This window comes from Balaenoptera acutorostrata, chromosome 8 (genome assembly GCF_949987535.1).
Source record: "Balaenoptera acutorostrata chromosome 8, mBalAcu1.1, whole genome shotgun sequence".
Taxonomy (NCBI): domain Eukaryota; kingdom Metazoa; phylum Chordata; class Mammalia; order Artiodactyla; family Balaenopteridae; genus Balaenoptera; species Balaenoptera acutorostrata.
The window spans coordinates 116,383,783-116,400,713 of NC_080071.1; the positions used below are offsets into that span (position 1 = coordinate 116,383,783).

The 16,931-nt window shown below is 37.7% G+C and overlaps 1 protein-coding gene across 12 annotated transcripts in view; it reads left to right on the forward strand.

Annotated features, from left to right (window-relative positions):
* R3HDM1 (R3H domain containing 1) overlaps positions 1 to 16,931 on the forward strand; it is a 197,991-nt gene that overhangs the window by 71,224 nt on the left and 109,836 nt on the right. For all 12 annotated transcript variants that reach the window (XM_057551221.1, XM_057551226.1, XM_057551227.1 and 9 more), the window contains exon 3: positions 1,580 to 1,790. In XM_057551221.1, coding sequence (XP_057407204.1) covers positions 1,620 to 1,790 — 171 coding nt within the window. In that variant the 5' untranslated portion in view covers positions 1,580 to 1,619. The remainder of the gene's footprint in view (positions 1 to 1,579; positions 1,791 to 16,931) is intronic.

The following is a 16,931-nucleotide window of genomic DNA, read 5'->3' on the forward strand; positions in this document are numbered from 1 at the left end:
TTTATGGATTCCTGAAATCTGTTTAGATACTTAGTTGCAAAACATTCTTTCAGGAAAAGAACTCTTGAATTTTCTATATAGGAAAGACAAGTTCTACTGGTTTTTTTCACCCCCCTCTAGATTTTATTATGAAATTTTTAGAAATACGGAGAAGTTGAAAGAATTTTACAGTGAACAGCCATTTAACCACACCTGCATTCTATCATTAACATTTTATCATACTTGCTTTAACCTGCATCTGTCCATCGATATCCATCCCTCTACCTTTCCATCAATTCATCTACATTTTTTTGATTCATTTTGAAATAAGTTGTCTTTGTTCCTCACCACACACACAAAAATTTAATTATGTGGGGTGATGGATTGTGTTAACCATTCACAGTATATAAGTGTATCAAATCATCACGTTGTACTCCTTAGGCTTACACACTGTTATATATGAACTATATCTCAATAAGGCTAGAAAAAAACAAGTGGTTTACATCAAGTTCTGCTGTTCAGGTTCACATTTCTCACATGTCCTAAAATGACAGCTTTATCTGATAACATTCCTATTTGATATTCAGTGTAAAGTCCCCATTGTTGTCTTAAACTCACTAAAGATATGAAATATATTGGCATCTTATATATTTGATCTATAGAGCCCATATGTGTTGTTTGACCCTGAATCACATGAGTCAGGAGAGTTTTCAATGCTGGATTCATAACACTGAACAGTTATTAGTGAAGATTCACAACTGTGTTTTATATAGAATGTTACTGTCTGTTTTTTAAGTTATTTCCTTTTGGAATTGCAGGTTAATGTAACAAATTAGAAATTTTATAGCTACTTTATTTATTTATTTATTATTTATTTTTGGCTGTGTTGGGTCTTTGGTTCGTGCGAGGGCTTTCTCTAGTTGCGGCAAGTGGGGGCCACTCTTCATCGCGGCGCGGGGACCGCTCTTCATCGCGGTGCGCGGGCCTTTCACTACCGCGGCCCCTCCCGTTGCGGGGCACAGGCTCCAGACGCGCAGGCTCAGCAGTTGTGGCTCACGGGCCCAGCTGCTCCGTGGCATGTGGGATCTTCCCAGACCAGGGCTCGAACCCGTGTCCCCCGCATTAGCAGGCAGATTCTCAACCACTGCGCCACCAGGGAAGCCCTAGAAATTTTAGAAATCTAGATGAAAGCTATGACAGGAAAATTTTTTTTCACAGGGTAATACTCATAATATCCCTTCAGAGAAAAAGATTTCTGATGTCATCTAAATATACATTTATAATTCTCCAACCATTACCTTACATCTCAATAGGGCTTATTCCTTAATGTTTCTTGGGAATTTTCACAAGTGGTGTGCACATCAAAATCACCTCATACCCTTATTATAGCCCTTATCTCATTGTTTTATGATTTTTTTATATTTGAATATGTCTGCCACTAAACTGTATTTTACAGTTCCTTAGAAGCAGGAATTTTGCTTCTATCCGTGTATATTTGACATTATTCCTGGAACATAGAAGGCACTTAGTCAATGTTGTGCACTACTGAATGTAAGAAATGTTTCAAACTGAATTAAATTTTTTTTTCTTGCTTGCTAAGGCTTCAGGTTCCCTGTAGAATTCTAAAATAACCTTTGCTAATGAGGATGTCTGATACTGTTACTGTAAAAAATGAAACTGAAACAATGAAGGATTTGGAGGCAGAAGTGAAAGATGCAACTGGAGTTGAAAATCTTATCAAATCCGAAAACTATGGGAAGATTTTGGCAGAGAAGAATGAACGTTGCATTGACAACAATATTGATTTGCAGGTAAACAGGATTTTTTCCTCTGTCTACAAATATTAAATATTCTATATATAATTATACTTTTCATATAAAACTCACTTTCAGAATTGTAAAAGGGTAAGTTGACCCTTCGCGACATGCCTATCAGCTGTTTTTTGGAGTCATCTGGATTAGCTTGTTGAGTCTAGGTCTTTGATATGCTTGTATCATGTAATATATTTCTTTTTATTTGTATGTGGCCAGTATGTTTTTTTAGTGGCTTTATACTTTTTCGTTCCATTCTGCACCTATCCGTGTTGTGAGAGTCGAAAATAACCTAAGATTAGAGGAGATTAGAATTAGAGAGATTGAAACTGCAGGAGTTCTATTGGCAAAAACAACCCTAGGGGAAGCAATTGATCAACTATGACTGAGAAAAGAGGTTGGTGGGGAAAAAAAGGTCACTTGAGGCTTTTTTTTTTTTTTTTTTTTTTTTAAATTGATTTATTTATTTTTGGCTGTGTTGGGTCTTCGTTTCTGTGCGAGGGCTTTCTCTAGTTGCGGCGAGCGGGGGCCACTCTTCATCGCGGTGCGCGGGCCTCTCACTGTCGCGGCCTCTCTTGTTGCGGAGCACAGGCTCCAGACGCGCAGGCTCAGCAGTTGTGGCTCACGGATCCAGTTGCTCCGCGGCATGTGGGATCCTCCCAGACCAGGGCTCGAACCCGTGTCCCCTGCATTGGCAGGCAGAGTCTCAACCACTGCGCCACCAGGGAAGCCCTCACTTGAGGCTTTTGATGCTACACATGTATGATGACTTAGAACTAACCACTCAGAAGGCTTTTAGACTTAGAACTAACCACTCAGAAGGCTTTTAATTCTAGGCAGGGATAGAAATTGATGAGTTGGTCCACAGATTCAAGATAGATAAAAATTGTTTCAAGCAGTACTCACAGTGTTCACTTCTAAGTGTTCCTGTTATCTATTGCTATACAACAGATGATCACAAAACAAAGAGCTCACAATTTTAAAACAACATTTTATTTTTTGATATCTCATGATTTGTGAGTCAGGGTTTGGAACAAGGGCTTGGCTGAGTGAATCTTCTCTCATACAAGGCGTCAAAAGAGATCCCTCGCTGATATTTAAATGGCAGGTGGGCTGGCCTGGAAGGTCCACAACTGTTTCACTCACATATCTGACCCCTTGGTGGGAATGACTGGAATGTGGGTTCAGCTGGAACTGGGAGCACCTACCTGTGGTCCCTCCAGCACAGTAGGCCCAGGTAGTCAGACTCATTATGGGCAACTCAGAGTTCCAGAAAGAATGTTCCAGTAGCCAAGCAAAGCTGCAAGCTTTCTTTTGACCTAGGCTCAGAAGTCCCAGAATGTCACTTCCACTGTTGTCTTTTGATGACACATGTCAATAAAGCCTGCCCAGATTCAAGGGGGAAGGCATAAGACCCTGCCTCTCAGTAGGAAAGACCTTTAATCTACCATAAAATGTTGTCTTAAAATGCTCTCTCTCACATTTCTGTTTCATTTTATTTTTTTTTAATAAATTTGTTTATTTATTTATTTTTGGCTGCGTTGGGTCCTCGTTGCTGCATGCGGTCTTTTCTCTAGTTGCGGTGAGCGGGGACCACTCCTCTCTTTGGTGCGCAGGCTTCTCATTGTGGTGGCTTCTCCTGCTGCGGAGCACGGGCTCCAGGCGTGCGGGCTTCAGTAGTTGTGGCTCGTAGGTTCTAGAGTGCAGGTTCAGTAGTTGTGGCACACGGGCTTAGTTGCTCCATGGTATGTGGGATCCTCCCAGCCCAGGGCTCGAACCTGTGTGCCCTGCACTGGCAGGCAGACTCTCAACCACTGCGCCACCAGGGAAGCCAAACATTTCTGTTTTAGTTTAGCCCTATGAATAAAGAATTCTATTTTTGGAGAAAATATTCTGTCATTCTTTCTACATCCTAAAGACCTTGAGGGCTACATGCCAAAACTTATACCTTATTTTTGCAGAATAATTTAAGAAGGTTCTTTTAAAGGTTATTTCATTCCTTCATTCAGTCAAAAACTTTATTCTTCATTATATGCCAGAAATGTGTTAGAAAATGATAGCAACTCATACAGCAGTAAAAAAGCATTTAGGCCCCACTGATTCAGTATCGTAAGGTGGTAATTATCTAAGAAATTTGGAGGAATAACATAATTTTTCTAGTCATTTTTAGTAATAGCACTTGCAAAAAAATGTCATGCCTGCAGTCAGTACGCTCAGTGATGGCAGAATGCCAGTATCCTGATTGGATCAGAGAAAGTGCTTCAATTCTATTGCATTTGTGAGATTGAAATAGTAAAAGATTTCCTTCTAGTTTCTTTTCTACACCTAATGTTCACTCTTCCAGGTCACATTTATCAACAAGCGATTAATTTGGATTATGGCATACGTTGAACTTACTGCAGGTTCGTTTCCAGACCACTGCAGTAAAGCAAATATCGCGATAAAGCAAGTCACACGAATTTTTTGGTTTCCCAGCATATATAAAAGTTATGTTTATGCTCTACTGTAGTCTGTTAAGGGTGCAGTAGCATTATGTATTAATTCGTAGTGAACTTTTAATTAAGGTTCAGACCTTAATTAAAAATACTTTATTGCTAAAAAAATGCTATCCATCATCTGAGCCTTCAGCAAAGCATAATCTTTTTGCTGGTGGAGCATCTTGCCTTGATGCTGATGGCTGCTGACTAATCAGGGTGGTGGTTGCTAAAGGTTGGGGTCACTGTGGCCATTTCTTAAGACAATGAAGTTTGCTGCATCAATTTACACTTCCTTTCATGAACCATTTCTCTGTAGCATGCAATGATGTTTGGTAACATTTTACCCACAGTAGAACTTCTTACAAAATTGGAATCAAATCCTCTCAGACCCGGCTGCTGCTTCATCATCCAAGTTTATCTAATATTCTAAATCCTTTGTTGTCATTTCAATAATTTTCACAGCATCTTCACCAGGAGTAGATGCCATCTCAAGAAACCACTTTCTTTGCTCACCCACAGGAAGCAACGCCTCGTCTGTTAAAAGTTTTATCATAAGATTGCAGCAGTTCAGTCACGTCTTCAGGCCCCACTTCTAATTCTAGTTCCTTTGCTATTTCCACCACATCTGCGGTTACTTCTTCCACTGAAGTCTGGAACCCCTCAGAGTCATCCAGGAGGGCTGGAATCAAATTCTTCCAAACTGCTATTACTGTTAATATTTTGACCTCTTCTCATGAATCACAAGTGTTCTGAATGGCACCTAGAATGGTGAATCTTTCCAGAGGCTTTCAGTTTACTTTGCCCAGATCTGTCAGAAGAATCACCATCTGTGGCAGCTATAGCCTTACAAAATGTATTTCTTAAGTAATAAGACTTGAAAGTTGAAATTACTCATTGATCCGTGGGCTGCAGAATGGATGTTGTGTTAGCAGGCATTAAAAACAACATGAATCTTGTTGTACATCTCCATCAGAGCTCTTGGGTGACCAGGTGCATTGTCAGTGAGTGGTAGTATCAGTATTTTGAAAGGAATCTTTTTTTCTGTGCAGTAGGTCTCAACAGTGGGCTGAAAATATTCAGTTAACCATGTTGGAAATAGATGTGCTATCATCTAGGCTTTGTTGTTCCATTGATAGAGCACAGGCAGAGTAGGTTTAGTATAATTCTGAAGGGCCCTAGGATTTTCAGGATGGTAAGTGAGCACTGGCTTCAACTGAAAGTCACCAGCTGCATTAGCCCCTAACAAGAGAATCAGCCTGTCCTTTGAAACTCAGGCATTGATTTCTCCTCTCTAGCTATGGAAGTCCTAGATGGCATCTTTTTCCAGTAGAAGGCTATTAGATCTTCTGGATAACTTGCTGCAGCTTCTACATCACACTTGCTGTTTCACCTTGCACTTTTATGTTACGGAGATGGCTTCTTTTCTTCAGTCTCATGAACCAAGCTCTGTTGGCTTTAATCTTCCACAGCTTCCTCACCTCTCTCAACCTTCACAGAATTGCCGAGAGTGAGTCAGAGCTTTGCTCTGCATTAGGCTTTGGCTTAAGGGAATGTTGTGGCTGCTTGGATTTTCTCTCCAGACCACTACAACTCTCTCCATGTCAGCAGTAAGGCGGTTTCACTTCCCTGTCGTTGGTGTGTTCACTGGAGTAGCACTTTCCTCCAAGAACTTTCCTCTTGTGCTCACAGCTTGGCTGATTGCTTGGCACAGCAGCCCTAGCTTTCAGTCTGTCTCAGCTTTCGATATGCCTTCCTCACTAAACTTAATCATTTCTAGCTTTTGAATTAAACTGAGAGACGTGCGACTCTGCCTTTCACTTGAACACTTAAATGCCAGTATAGGATTATTAACTGGCCTGATTTCAGTGTTACTGCATCTCAGGGAACAGGGAGGCCCGAGGAGAGGGAGAGAGACGGGAACGGCTGGCCGGTTGGCGGAGCAGTCAGAACACACACACATTTTATTGGTTAAGCTTGCTGTCTTACATGGATGTGGTTTGACGCACCCCAAAACAATTACAGTAGTAACATCAAAGATCACTGATCACAGGTCGCCATGACAAATAAAATAATAATGACAGAGTTTGGAATATTGTGAGAATTACCAAAACGTGACAAAGTGAGCAAACGCTGTTGCAAAAATGGTGCCGATAGACTTGCAGGGTTGCCACAGACCTTCAGTTTGTAAAAACACAGTATCAGCCAAGTGCAGTAAAATGAGGTATGCCTGTGTTGCATTTCCTACCATGTGTGTTGTGTTGCCCTTGGCAGTAAGCACAAAAACGTTTTGACGACCATTCTTGAATCATGGCCCAGTTGTTCATACTACAGGAGAATTTCATGCATTCCCCAGACACTTACTGAAAACCTATTGCATGGCAAGGAAATAGTGTAGCAAGGAAAAATGGGCCTGGTCTCTGACATCACGTTCCGTATAGTGTGGTGATTATAACGACTGGGAGGAGGAACAAGGAGAATATGAGAATTTGTTTTATGTTAATCCACTGAATGCTATATTCATTGTTTTCTCAAATGTTTGTTAAGAATTTACTATATGTGGGTATATTTATTCTGCTTGGAGGTTTTGAAGTCCAAGATGCCTCTGTGCAAGGTGTCTGGCAAGGGGCTTACAGTTGGAATAATATACAGAGAAGAGATTTAAGTAATGGAAATTAGGAATGAAGTATATAAAACTAGAAAAAAAATTGTTATTCTGTTTTCACATAATGTAAAATAAAGTCAGCTGTTTTAAGAATCAACAGGGAATAGAGTGTCTTGTTTAAAAAATAATCCGGTTAATATAGAGTTACCTCTTAACTTAATATGGAGTAACCTATTATGAAATGTCTTTTTTAAAAAATGCTACTAGGCATTTCATCTTCTTTTGGTACCTCTAAGATACTGACTGAAGGTTTAATTTTAAATAGCAACTATTATTTTTACTCAAATTTTAGATGTATGTGCCAATTAATGTAGGTTCCCTATTAAGAATTTTGAATTAATCAATACATTCTCTGCTTTCCTCTCTGTCGTTCTGAAAGTCAGCTACCGTGAACATAATTTATGTCTGTTGTCTTCCTTCAGCATAGTAATATTTAAAGTGACTTAGGGAAATGGAAATGTTTTCCTAAGGAAGCATCCATTTCATCCATTTCCAAGTCTTAATTTCCTGACCATCCCCTCAGTATTTTATTTAGAAAAACTCATTTTTAAATGAAGGGATGTCATAGTATAAAACTGTAAAGAAATCTTATGATTTTCTACTATTTGTTAAGGATAACATTTACATAAAATGTTCTTTTTTCCATTTGTTCACTGCTATGTGATCCAAACCCAGATGACCCCCTAGTGCCAGAGGTTGCATGGATCTATAAAACAGACAGAGATAAGTACAGCAGGCTATCTCGGGAATGGACTCAGAAGTATGCCATGTGATGCTACCTTAAAGTCAGAATAACCTTCATTACAACTGGAATAAACTTTAAATTACGGTTCCTTTTTTGATTTTCTTATCTGGCTGCTCCCCTATCAGACCTCATCTTTTTTCATTTTATTTTTTGTTTACCTCCCTCCATTCATTCACATGCTCATCTGAGGAGACTTAAGTTCTTCCAGCTTTGGACAGTAACTGCTTTTAGAAACTGAAAAGTCGTTACAAGAGAACAGTTACCCAAGATTCAGAAGTATTTTTTTTAAAAATGGAGCATGTGTATTATGTGGCCAGTGTCTTCACTCTAACTTTGTTATGAGACAAAAACCATTCCTCACTGCTCTAATGTGCTGAAGAATCATCTGAGGGGGAGGAAGTTGGAAGCTGAGTTGTCACATCAAAGGAAGCAGCATTATTCTAGCAGCATCCATTCTTGTTTAAACCTTCCACTGTTAGAGATTTGAGGTTACATGATATACTTTATGCTCATAACTGATGTGGCTGGAGAATTGGTATTGAATTTATAGCATCAGCAGAATGGAAAATGTGATGTGTTTTTCTGCATGTCAATAAAGGAATGACCTGTTCTTGTTCTACAGAGAACGGAAATTGGAAGTCAAACACTCTTTGTATTCCAAAATAGGGTCTCACACATTTTGTAGTTTTCATTTACATTGTTAGGAGGCTTGGAGCTATTAGTTAATCTGTCTTCCAATACACTGTTTTGTTTTGGGTTTTTTTTTAACATCTTTATTGGAGTATAATTGCTTTACAATGGTGTGTTACTTTCTGCTTTATAACAAAGTGAATCAGTTATACATATACATATGTTCCCATATCTCTTCCCTCTTGCATCTCCCTCCCCAATACACTGTTTAATGTAACACTGAGTAAATGATGCAAGTTGTCAATGGATAAGTGATAAACTAATAGCTCTGCTAGTAATTGATTTATTTTTCTTCAATAAAGTTGCATAAACCAAAATAATAATAATAACAATAATAATAATAATTTCATCAAGCTGGAGAGAGGCCAGCAGACATTAGGCATCACCTTGAATGGTTCCAAGCAGATATTATCTCATAGAACTCCTTGACCATTTCTTCTATAAATAATTTCGCTTCTGTGACTCTTTATTCTTCAGAAATGTTAATTGTGTTTTTTATTCAGTTTTATTTGAGACTATAATCTTTTAGAGAAGTTTTAGGATTACTTCTTAAGAATTTCTTAAGAATGCTTTAGAACTAATTCAAGCAGTATGTGTGCATTAATGTCAAGAAGTTCACTTTCCCACATAATTGCTTTGGAGTTGTTCTGAATTGTTGATATGGTCCCAAATAATTGTACAAAGGGTTTTTGCTTAGTAATTTTTCTGTTGCCACACACACACTATTCCTGTTGCAAATCTTGAGTGATATGTTGGACTTTGTATGATTATTAAATATTTGGAAGGTTTGGGGTAGTGAGGTGTCAGGTTTCTAAATCCAGAAAAATCTTAATTTGTTAGACTACCACTAATCTTTAACATGGGATAAATGGGGGGGGAAGTGTTTGCTTTGGTTTCCTTTGTATAACTTAATCATATGGTCTTTGTGGTTTGATTTTTCTCAGAAATAGATTTTTCACATTAAATTTAGGGTAAATTACTTGTGTTTATTTCTGCCATTTATTTGAAACATAAAATTAGGAATCTTATGCTCTAAGGTTCAAACTCAACTTTCCCATGGTTTTCCAATTGTATCTTTGTACCTGACAAATGCTTTGTCTAGGGATGTTCATCTGTATACATGTACCTATAAATACAATCCAAAACATATTTCGGAGCAGTTCAAACATTGATCCCTATTCCCACAAACTACTGAACAGTAGGATGGTGAGTCCAAATTGTGTTGGTAACCCTTGTTAGGGAGGAAATAATAGAACTGATTTTTGTTAACAAGTAGGCCTCATGTGCCAGAGTGCATGAACAGCTTCTGATATATATGAGTCAATTTTCTATACACAGAATCAGTTGAAGTAGGTGTTTAGTATATTCTCAGCTTCTATAGCAAGCCCTGTGATAATTAAGATGAGACTTTTACATCTTGTATTCCCCAAATTAGTTCCAATGTATTGCTTTAAAAAGGGGAGGATAGGGCAAGTCAGGGACAGGAAAGCAATGACAGTCTAATAAGGTTAACAGAAAAGCTCAGGGGGGAGACCACACTTCTCCAACAGTGAGGTTAATGGGCATCAAATTCCTTAATTGAGGAAACATGTAAAGAAGTTTCTGTTTAAAGGGTTCGGTAAGATTATGTCCATGTAAAATCATACAAATCTTAACTATTTTTTCCTCAGAGATAAAAGGCTGTATGTAATATACCTGCTACATAGTAAGAGCCCAGCAGATGGTAGATGCTGTTAGTAATATGATATTTATAATCATCATCATAATCATTACTAATTATTTATTAGCAATAGCACAACTATATGGTTCCTCATATTGATCCCTTTATTGTCATGCAACATAAAATTTTCTTTTCTTTAGTAATTAAAAAAAAGTAAAATTTATTTCTTGACATAAGCTTCCAAAATTTTCAATACAGTACTTTTTCTTTGTATTAAGTTCCCTATCTGTATACTGTACTTTTGTCTTTTAAAAGTATTTAATGAGTTCAACTTTTAAAACTTAAAATTGACTTCCCATAGTACATTTTACTTTTCTAATTATTTCTAGGATTTGGTGCTCTTTCTATTGAACCTGGGTCATATATACACATGATAGCTAGCACATTTGCTTTTCACAGTGCTTTGTTATGACATGTATAAAGAAGATGTTCCCCACATCTTGCAGATGTCGAATGCTTTTACATAATATATTTTACTTCCTCCAGTAACTTTCACGTATATCATCGTTAGAATGGTGGATGGTAAGATCCTTTATCTTCATTTAATATACAGGGTAACTATAAACCAGAGTCCTTGACTTTCTCCAGGGACTTTACCTTAGATGTTTAATCCTGTGCCTTTGGATTTTTTTTTTATTGGAGTATAGTTGATTTATAATGTTGTGTTTAGTTTCAGATGTACAGCAAAGTGATTTAGTTATACATATATGGATATCTATTCTTTTTCATATTCTTTTCCCATATAGGCTATTGCAGAGTATTGAGTAGAGTTCCCTCTGCTATGCAGTAGGTCCTTGTTGTGTACCTCTTTTATATATAGTAGTGTGTATATGTTAATCCCAACCTCCTAATTTATCCCTCCCCCCCCCCCACACCTTTTCCCTTTGGTAACCATAAGTTTGTTTTCTAAGTCTGTGAGTCTGTTTTCTGTTTTGTAAATAAGTTCATTTGTATCAGTTTTAGATTCCACAGCCTTTGGGTTTTTAATCCTGTGCCTTTTTGCCCAGAGCATTAAATGGTATAAACAAATTAGTGATTGGGGGTGGTTTGTCAGTTTATTGATGTTTTTTAAAAGTCCACTCTGTGAACTCAGAAAACTTTGTTGTTTTCTGTTATTCCAGTGGAAAATATCAGCCTGGCCTCTTTTGTTCTTACTATTCTTGACCTTTAGCTGACATTTACACTTCAATTCATTATCTTCTCTCAATAATTACCATTAGGGACTTCCCTCGCGGTCCAGCGGTTAACACTTCGCCTTCCAACGCAAGGGGTGCGGGTTTGATCCCTGGTTGAGGAGCTAAGATCCCACATGCCTCGCGGCCAAAAAACCAAAACATAAAACAGAAGCATGGGGCTTCCCTGGTGGGGCAGTGGTTGAGAGTCTGCTTGCCAGTGCAGGGAACACAGGTTCGAGCCCTGGTCTGGGAGGATCCCACATGCCGCGGAGCAACTAGGCCCGTGAGCCACAATTACTGAGCCTGCGTGTCTGGAGCCTGTGCTCCGCAACAAGAGAGGCCACGATAGTGAGAGGCCCACGCACCACGATGAGGAGTGGCCCCCACTTGCCACAACTAGAGAAAGCCCTCGCACTGAAACGAAGACCCAACACAGCCATAAATTAATTAATTAATTAATTTTTTAAAAACTCAATTAAAAAGTTCAGAGATATTAAAAAAAAAACAAGCAGTATTATAACAAATTCAATAAAGACTTTAAAAATGGTCCACATCAAAAAAATTATAAAAAAAAATAATTACCATTATCTTGAAAAGTAGTGAGAATTAGTAAGGTCTTCAAATTATATAAAGAGCCCTAGTTGAAAGGTGTCAACTATTACCATTAATTTTGTTTATAATAATTACAAATAAAAAATGATCCTCTTTGAAATAAGTTAGATTTACTCTTAATTGAGTGATATTAATTGGTAGTTAGTTTTATGAAAACACAGTACAACTCATAAAGATTATTTTCTTTCTTAGCAATACGTTAATCTCATAGTTCATGATTTCAGTGCTTTTGTTTTTCTTTCCTTCATTTTCTTTCATAATAAACTTTAAACAGATCTAAACTCATCCTAGCAGTACAAAGATAGCAAGGAAGATTACTGAAAATATTAGACCAAAAGAGACATTATGGGGAATTCCCTAGCAGTCCAGTGGTTAGGACTCCACGCTTCCACTGCAGGTGGCATGAGTTTGATCCCTGGTTGGGGAACTAAGATCCGGCATGCTGCATGGTGCAGCCAAAAAAAAAAAGAGAGAGCCATTATGATAAGCAAAGAAACGTTAGAAAACAAAACCTATAGATTATTCCTTAATATTAAGTTGACTACATGGATTTAGATTTTTGCTTCTTTTGTTATTAATTGTAAAGGTCTCTGGTTTGGGATAGCAGTTAAGACATGGGTAATGTTTTGAGGATCCTTCCAGATCCATATTCTGAAATAAATTTTAAATTTGTCTAAAGTTCTTTTATTGTAAACAAAAGACCAAAGTACTGAAATCATCAGTTATGTTTGTTTTTCTTTGCTGTCAAACTTGATCTACAGGGCAGTATGTTAAAAAGCAGTCTGTGTTTATCGTAATATTACACCTTAACCATTTATTATTGAACCTCAGTTTTTCTCTAAGCAAGGAGCTAGTAGCTCTGACAGTGTATTAATATCAGTTTCAAACTGAAATTATATTAGGGATGTTTCATATTCTGAACCCATTTATTGACCTAATTCCTGTCCTATACTGTAGTATCAAACAATGTAAATTATAAATTGAGGTCTTTAGCCCTGAGCCTTCTAAATTCTAATTTAATTAGGATCTTTCTGAAGTAGTAAAAGTCTGCTAAAGGAGCTGCTAAATTTTTACTGTGACGATGAATGAAATTCTGTTAAAAGTGAAAACTATAGAGATAAATTAATGAAACCAAAAGTTGGTTCTTCAAAAAGGTCAACAAAATTGACAAGCCTTTAGCTAGATGAACCCAGAAGAAAAGAGAGAACCAGAAGAAAAAAAAAAGAACCCAGAAAAAAAACCCTCAAATTACTAAAATAAAAAATGAAAGTATGGACATTACTATCTATTCTATAAAATAAAAAGGATTAAAAGAGGGTACTATGAACAATTGCACACCAACATATTGGATAATCTAATGAAATAGACAAATTCCTAGAAACACGAAACCTACCAAGACTAAATCACAAAGAACAGAAAATCTGAATTGACATATAACTAATAAGGAGATTGAATCAAAAAATCAAAATCTGACAGAGAAGAGCCCTAGATCTGAGGAATTCTACCAAGTATTTGAAGAACAGAGAAGAGCCCTAGATCTGAGGAATTCTACCAAGTATTTGAAGAAGAACTAACACCAATAGTTCCCAAACTTTTACCAAAAAATTATAGAGCAGGGAATACTTTGTAACTTACTTTTCTATGTGTCCAGCATTACCCTGATACCAGAGCCAGACAAAGACACTGCAAGAAAAAACTACAGACCACTATCACTTATAAACATTGATGCAAAAATCTTCAAAAAAATACTAGCCAACTGAATTCAGCAGCATATTAAAAGAATTACACACCATGACCAAGTGGGTTCCAAGGATGGTTCAGCATATGAAAATCAACCAATGCAGTATACCATATTAACTGAATGAAGGCAGGGGGTGGAGGGAGAGGTAACCTGATCATTATAATTGAACGCAGCAACCTATTAAGATTTTTTGTTTTTACACTCATAAAACTAGGAATAGAAGGAAACTACGTTAACACAATAAAATCCATGTATGAAAAACCCACATTGAGCTTCATGCTCAATGGTGAAACACTGAAAGCTTTTCCTCTAAGATTAAGAACAAGGTAAGGATGCCCGCTTTTACCATTTCTATTTAACATGGTATTGGAAATTCTAACAAGAGCAATTATACAAGAAAAAGAAATAAAAGCCATCCAAATTGGAAAGGAAGAAGTAAAATTATCTCTGAAAATGACATGATCTTATATGTATAAAACCCTAACACCTCAAACTAACATGACGTTGTTAATCAACTACACTCCAATGTAAAATAAAAAGTTAAGAAAAAAAAAACAAACCCTAAAGATTCCACACATGTTCAAAAATAAAACCAAAAAAAACCTGTTAGAACTAATAAATGAATTCAAGTAAAGTAGCAGGACACAAAGTCAGCACACAAAAATCAGTTGCATTTCTATACGCTAACAATGAACAATCTGAAAAGGAAATTACAAAAGCAATTTCATCTACAATAGCATTAAAAAATAAAATACTTAGAAATAAACTTAATCAAGGAGGAGAAAGTCTTGTACTATGAAAACTACAAAGCATTGCTGAAAGAAATTACAGATGACATAACTAAATTAAAACACATTTATGTTCATGGATTGGCAAACTTAATATTGTTAAAATGTCAATACTACCCAAAGTCATCTACAAATTCAATGTGATTATCCTATCAAAACCCAAATGTCATTTTTGCAGAACTAGAAAACCCCATCCTGAAATTCATATGGAACCTCAAAGGACCTGGAATAGTCAAAACAGTCTTGAGAAAGAACAAAACTGGAGGAGTCACAACTTCATGACTTCAAAACTTACTGCAAAGCTACAGTAATCAAAACAATATGGTGCTGGCATAAAGACAGACACATAAGCCAGTGGAATAGAATAGAGAGCCCAGGAATAAGTCCTTGCATATATGATCAAACGATTTTTGACAAGGGTGCCAAGTCCATGGAGAAAGGACAGTCTTTTCAAAAATGGTACTGGGAAAACTAGATATCCACGTGCAAAAGAATGAAGTTGGACTCTTACCTAAGACCATAAACAAAAATTAACACAAAATGGATCAAAGACCTAAGAGCTATAAAACTCTAAAACTCTTAGAAGAAAACATTGAGGGAAAGCTTCATGACTTTGGTTTTGGCGATGATTTCTTAGTTAGGACACCAAAGGGGCCAGCCAAGGGAGCTTTCTCAGTCCCAGCCCCACCTCCAAGACACCCCATTGCCCAGGGATGCCTACTATAAACTGCACACCCAAGAGGGAAGGGGCCACAGAGCCAGAGATGCCAGACCCATTTAAAGTCAACACCACAAAAGAGATTGAAGAAGGTGTGGGGTGAGACTGCCAAGATTCTGCATCTCAGCAAGCTCCCAGGTGTTGCCCGTTGACAGGTCTGTGGGCAGAACTTTGAACAACACTAAAAACAGCTGTTAAGCTGTGGAAGCTACTCTAATCAAATGATTAGTGCCCCTTGGCATCTTCCAGGATCACAGGCCCCCTGTGATGTATACAACAGAAACATACATCCCAGAGCAGTGACATGCTGATCTTGTCCTCACAGACAGCGGGAAGAAAGTTACTGGAACAGTTCACTTTTTCCAGAGAGAGAATGTGGTATTTCCAAGAAAAGAGTCAATGCTGAGAGGTCTGAGGCAAGACTGTTTATCATTGGGCTCAGGGTAGGTGGGTTTCCATTTGAAAACTCTGGACATCTGTGGAAGGTATCATTACCACCACCATCCTTCATGAACCTGAGGAAGAATACCCAGAGGAAAGTTGCCCTCTGATAACATTTCTTGCAAAAAAGATCTGGAATTGGTAAGAAGAGCTCAAGGTTATGGCCAACCATTTCATGTTAGATTCGTAGAATGCAGAGAGCCACAACTCAAAGTTGATCTGAGCAAACATTCTGTTTTCCGGAGACCTACCCTAATGAATTGCCGACGTCACCTGGAGATCCAGTGGTACAGCCAGGACTCAACTCTAGCCTTCTTCCTTTGTGTACTTTTTCTAGAGCACCATGCTGCCTCAGTCGTGATTAAGCAGTATATTAGCTGTGAGTTTTCCAGAAATGTCAAAAAGCGCCGCGCGGCATGCGGGATCCTAGTTCCCCACCCAGGGTTCGAACCCACGCATTGGAAGCGCAGAGTCTTAACCACTGGACTGCCAGGGAAGTCCCTGAAGACCATCTTGCAGTGTGCCCGGAGCCACCCAACTCTCTAATGAGAGGCTGCTATTCTGTGGAAGGTGCTGACACAGATGACTTCACCCTGCTCAGGATTGTGGTCCCTCAAAGTGAGATTGATCATGTACAAATAAAACAGATGTTCAGTCAGATATATCAGAAGACCTTGGGTGCAGTAATTCCAAGTGACACGAGTGGAGATTACCACAGGCTTCTTCTGACCATTGTGGACCAGTAGGAGGGATTTTTTTTTTTAATGAAGCCATTCAAAGCTTATCCTTCAAAATAGTGACTGACCCACATACAACAATATAAACCATCACCTAAGCAAAAAAGCCTTTTACTAAAGACTATGTCAGGGTAATGTATTTGGTTTGCACATGTGGTTATTGCCTTAACTCCAGTGTTATTTTTTTCTCTGTATACAATCAGTGTAAAGCCATATCATGATAATGTAGTAATAATTTAGTATTTATAAAACATAATTCTCATTGCTCTTACTCTAATTGGAATACCAAATTGAATAAAAATCACAATCTGTAAAAAAGGAGGGAGGAGAAAACATAGGACAAAAGCTTTACAACATTGGGTTTGGCAGTGATTTTTCTGGATATGACACCAAAGGCACAGGTAACAAAAGAAAAAATAGGAAAATTGGACTTAATGAGAATTTTTTAATTTTGTATAGCAAAAGACTATCAACAGAGTCAAAAAGCAACCCATAGATTAGGAGAAAATATTTGCAAACCATGTATCTGATAAGAGATTAATAACTAGAATATATAGAAAACTCCTAAAACACAACAAAACAAACAACTCGATTCAGAAACGGGCAAAGGACTTGAATAGACACTTTTCCAAAGA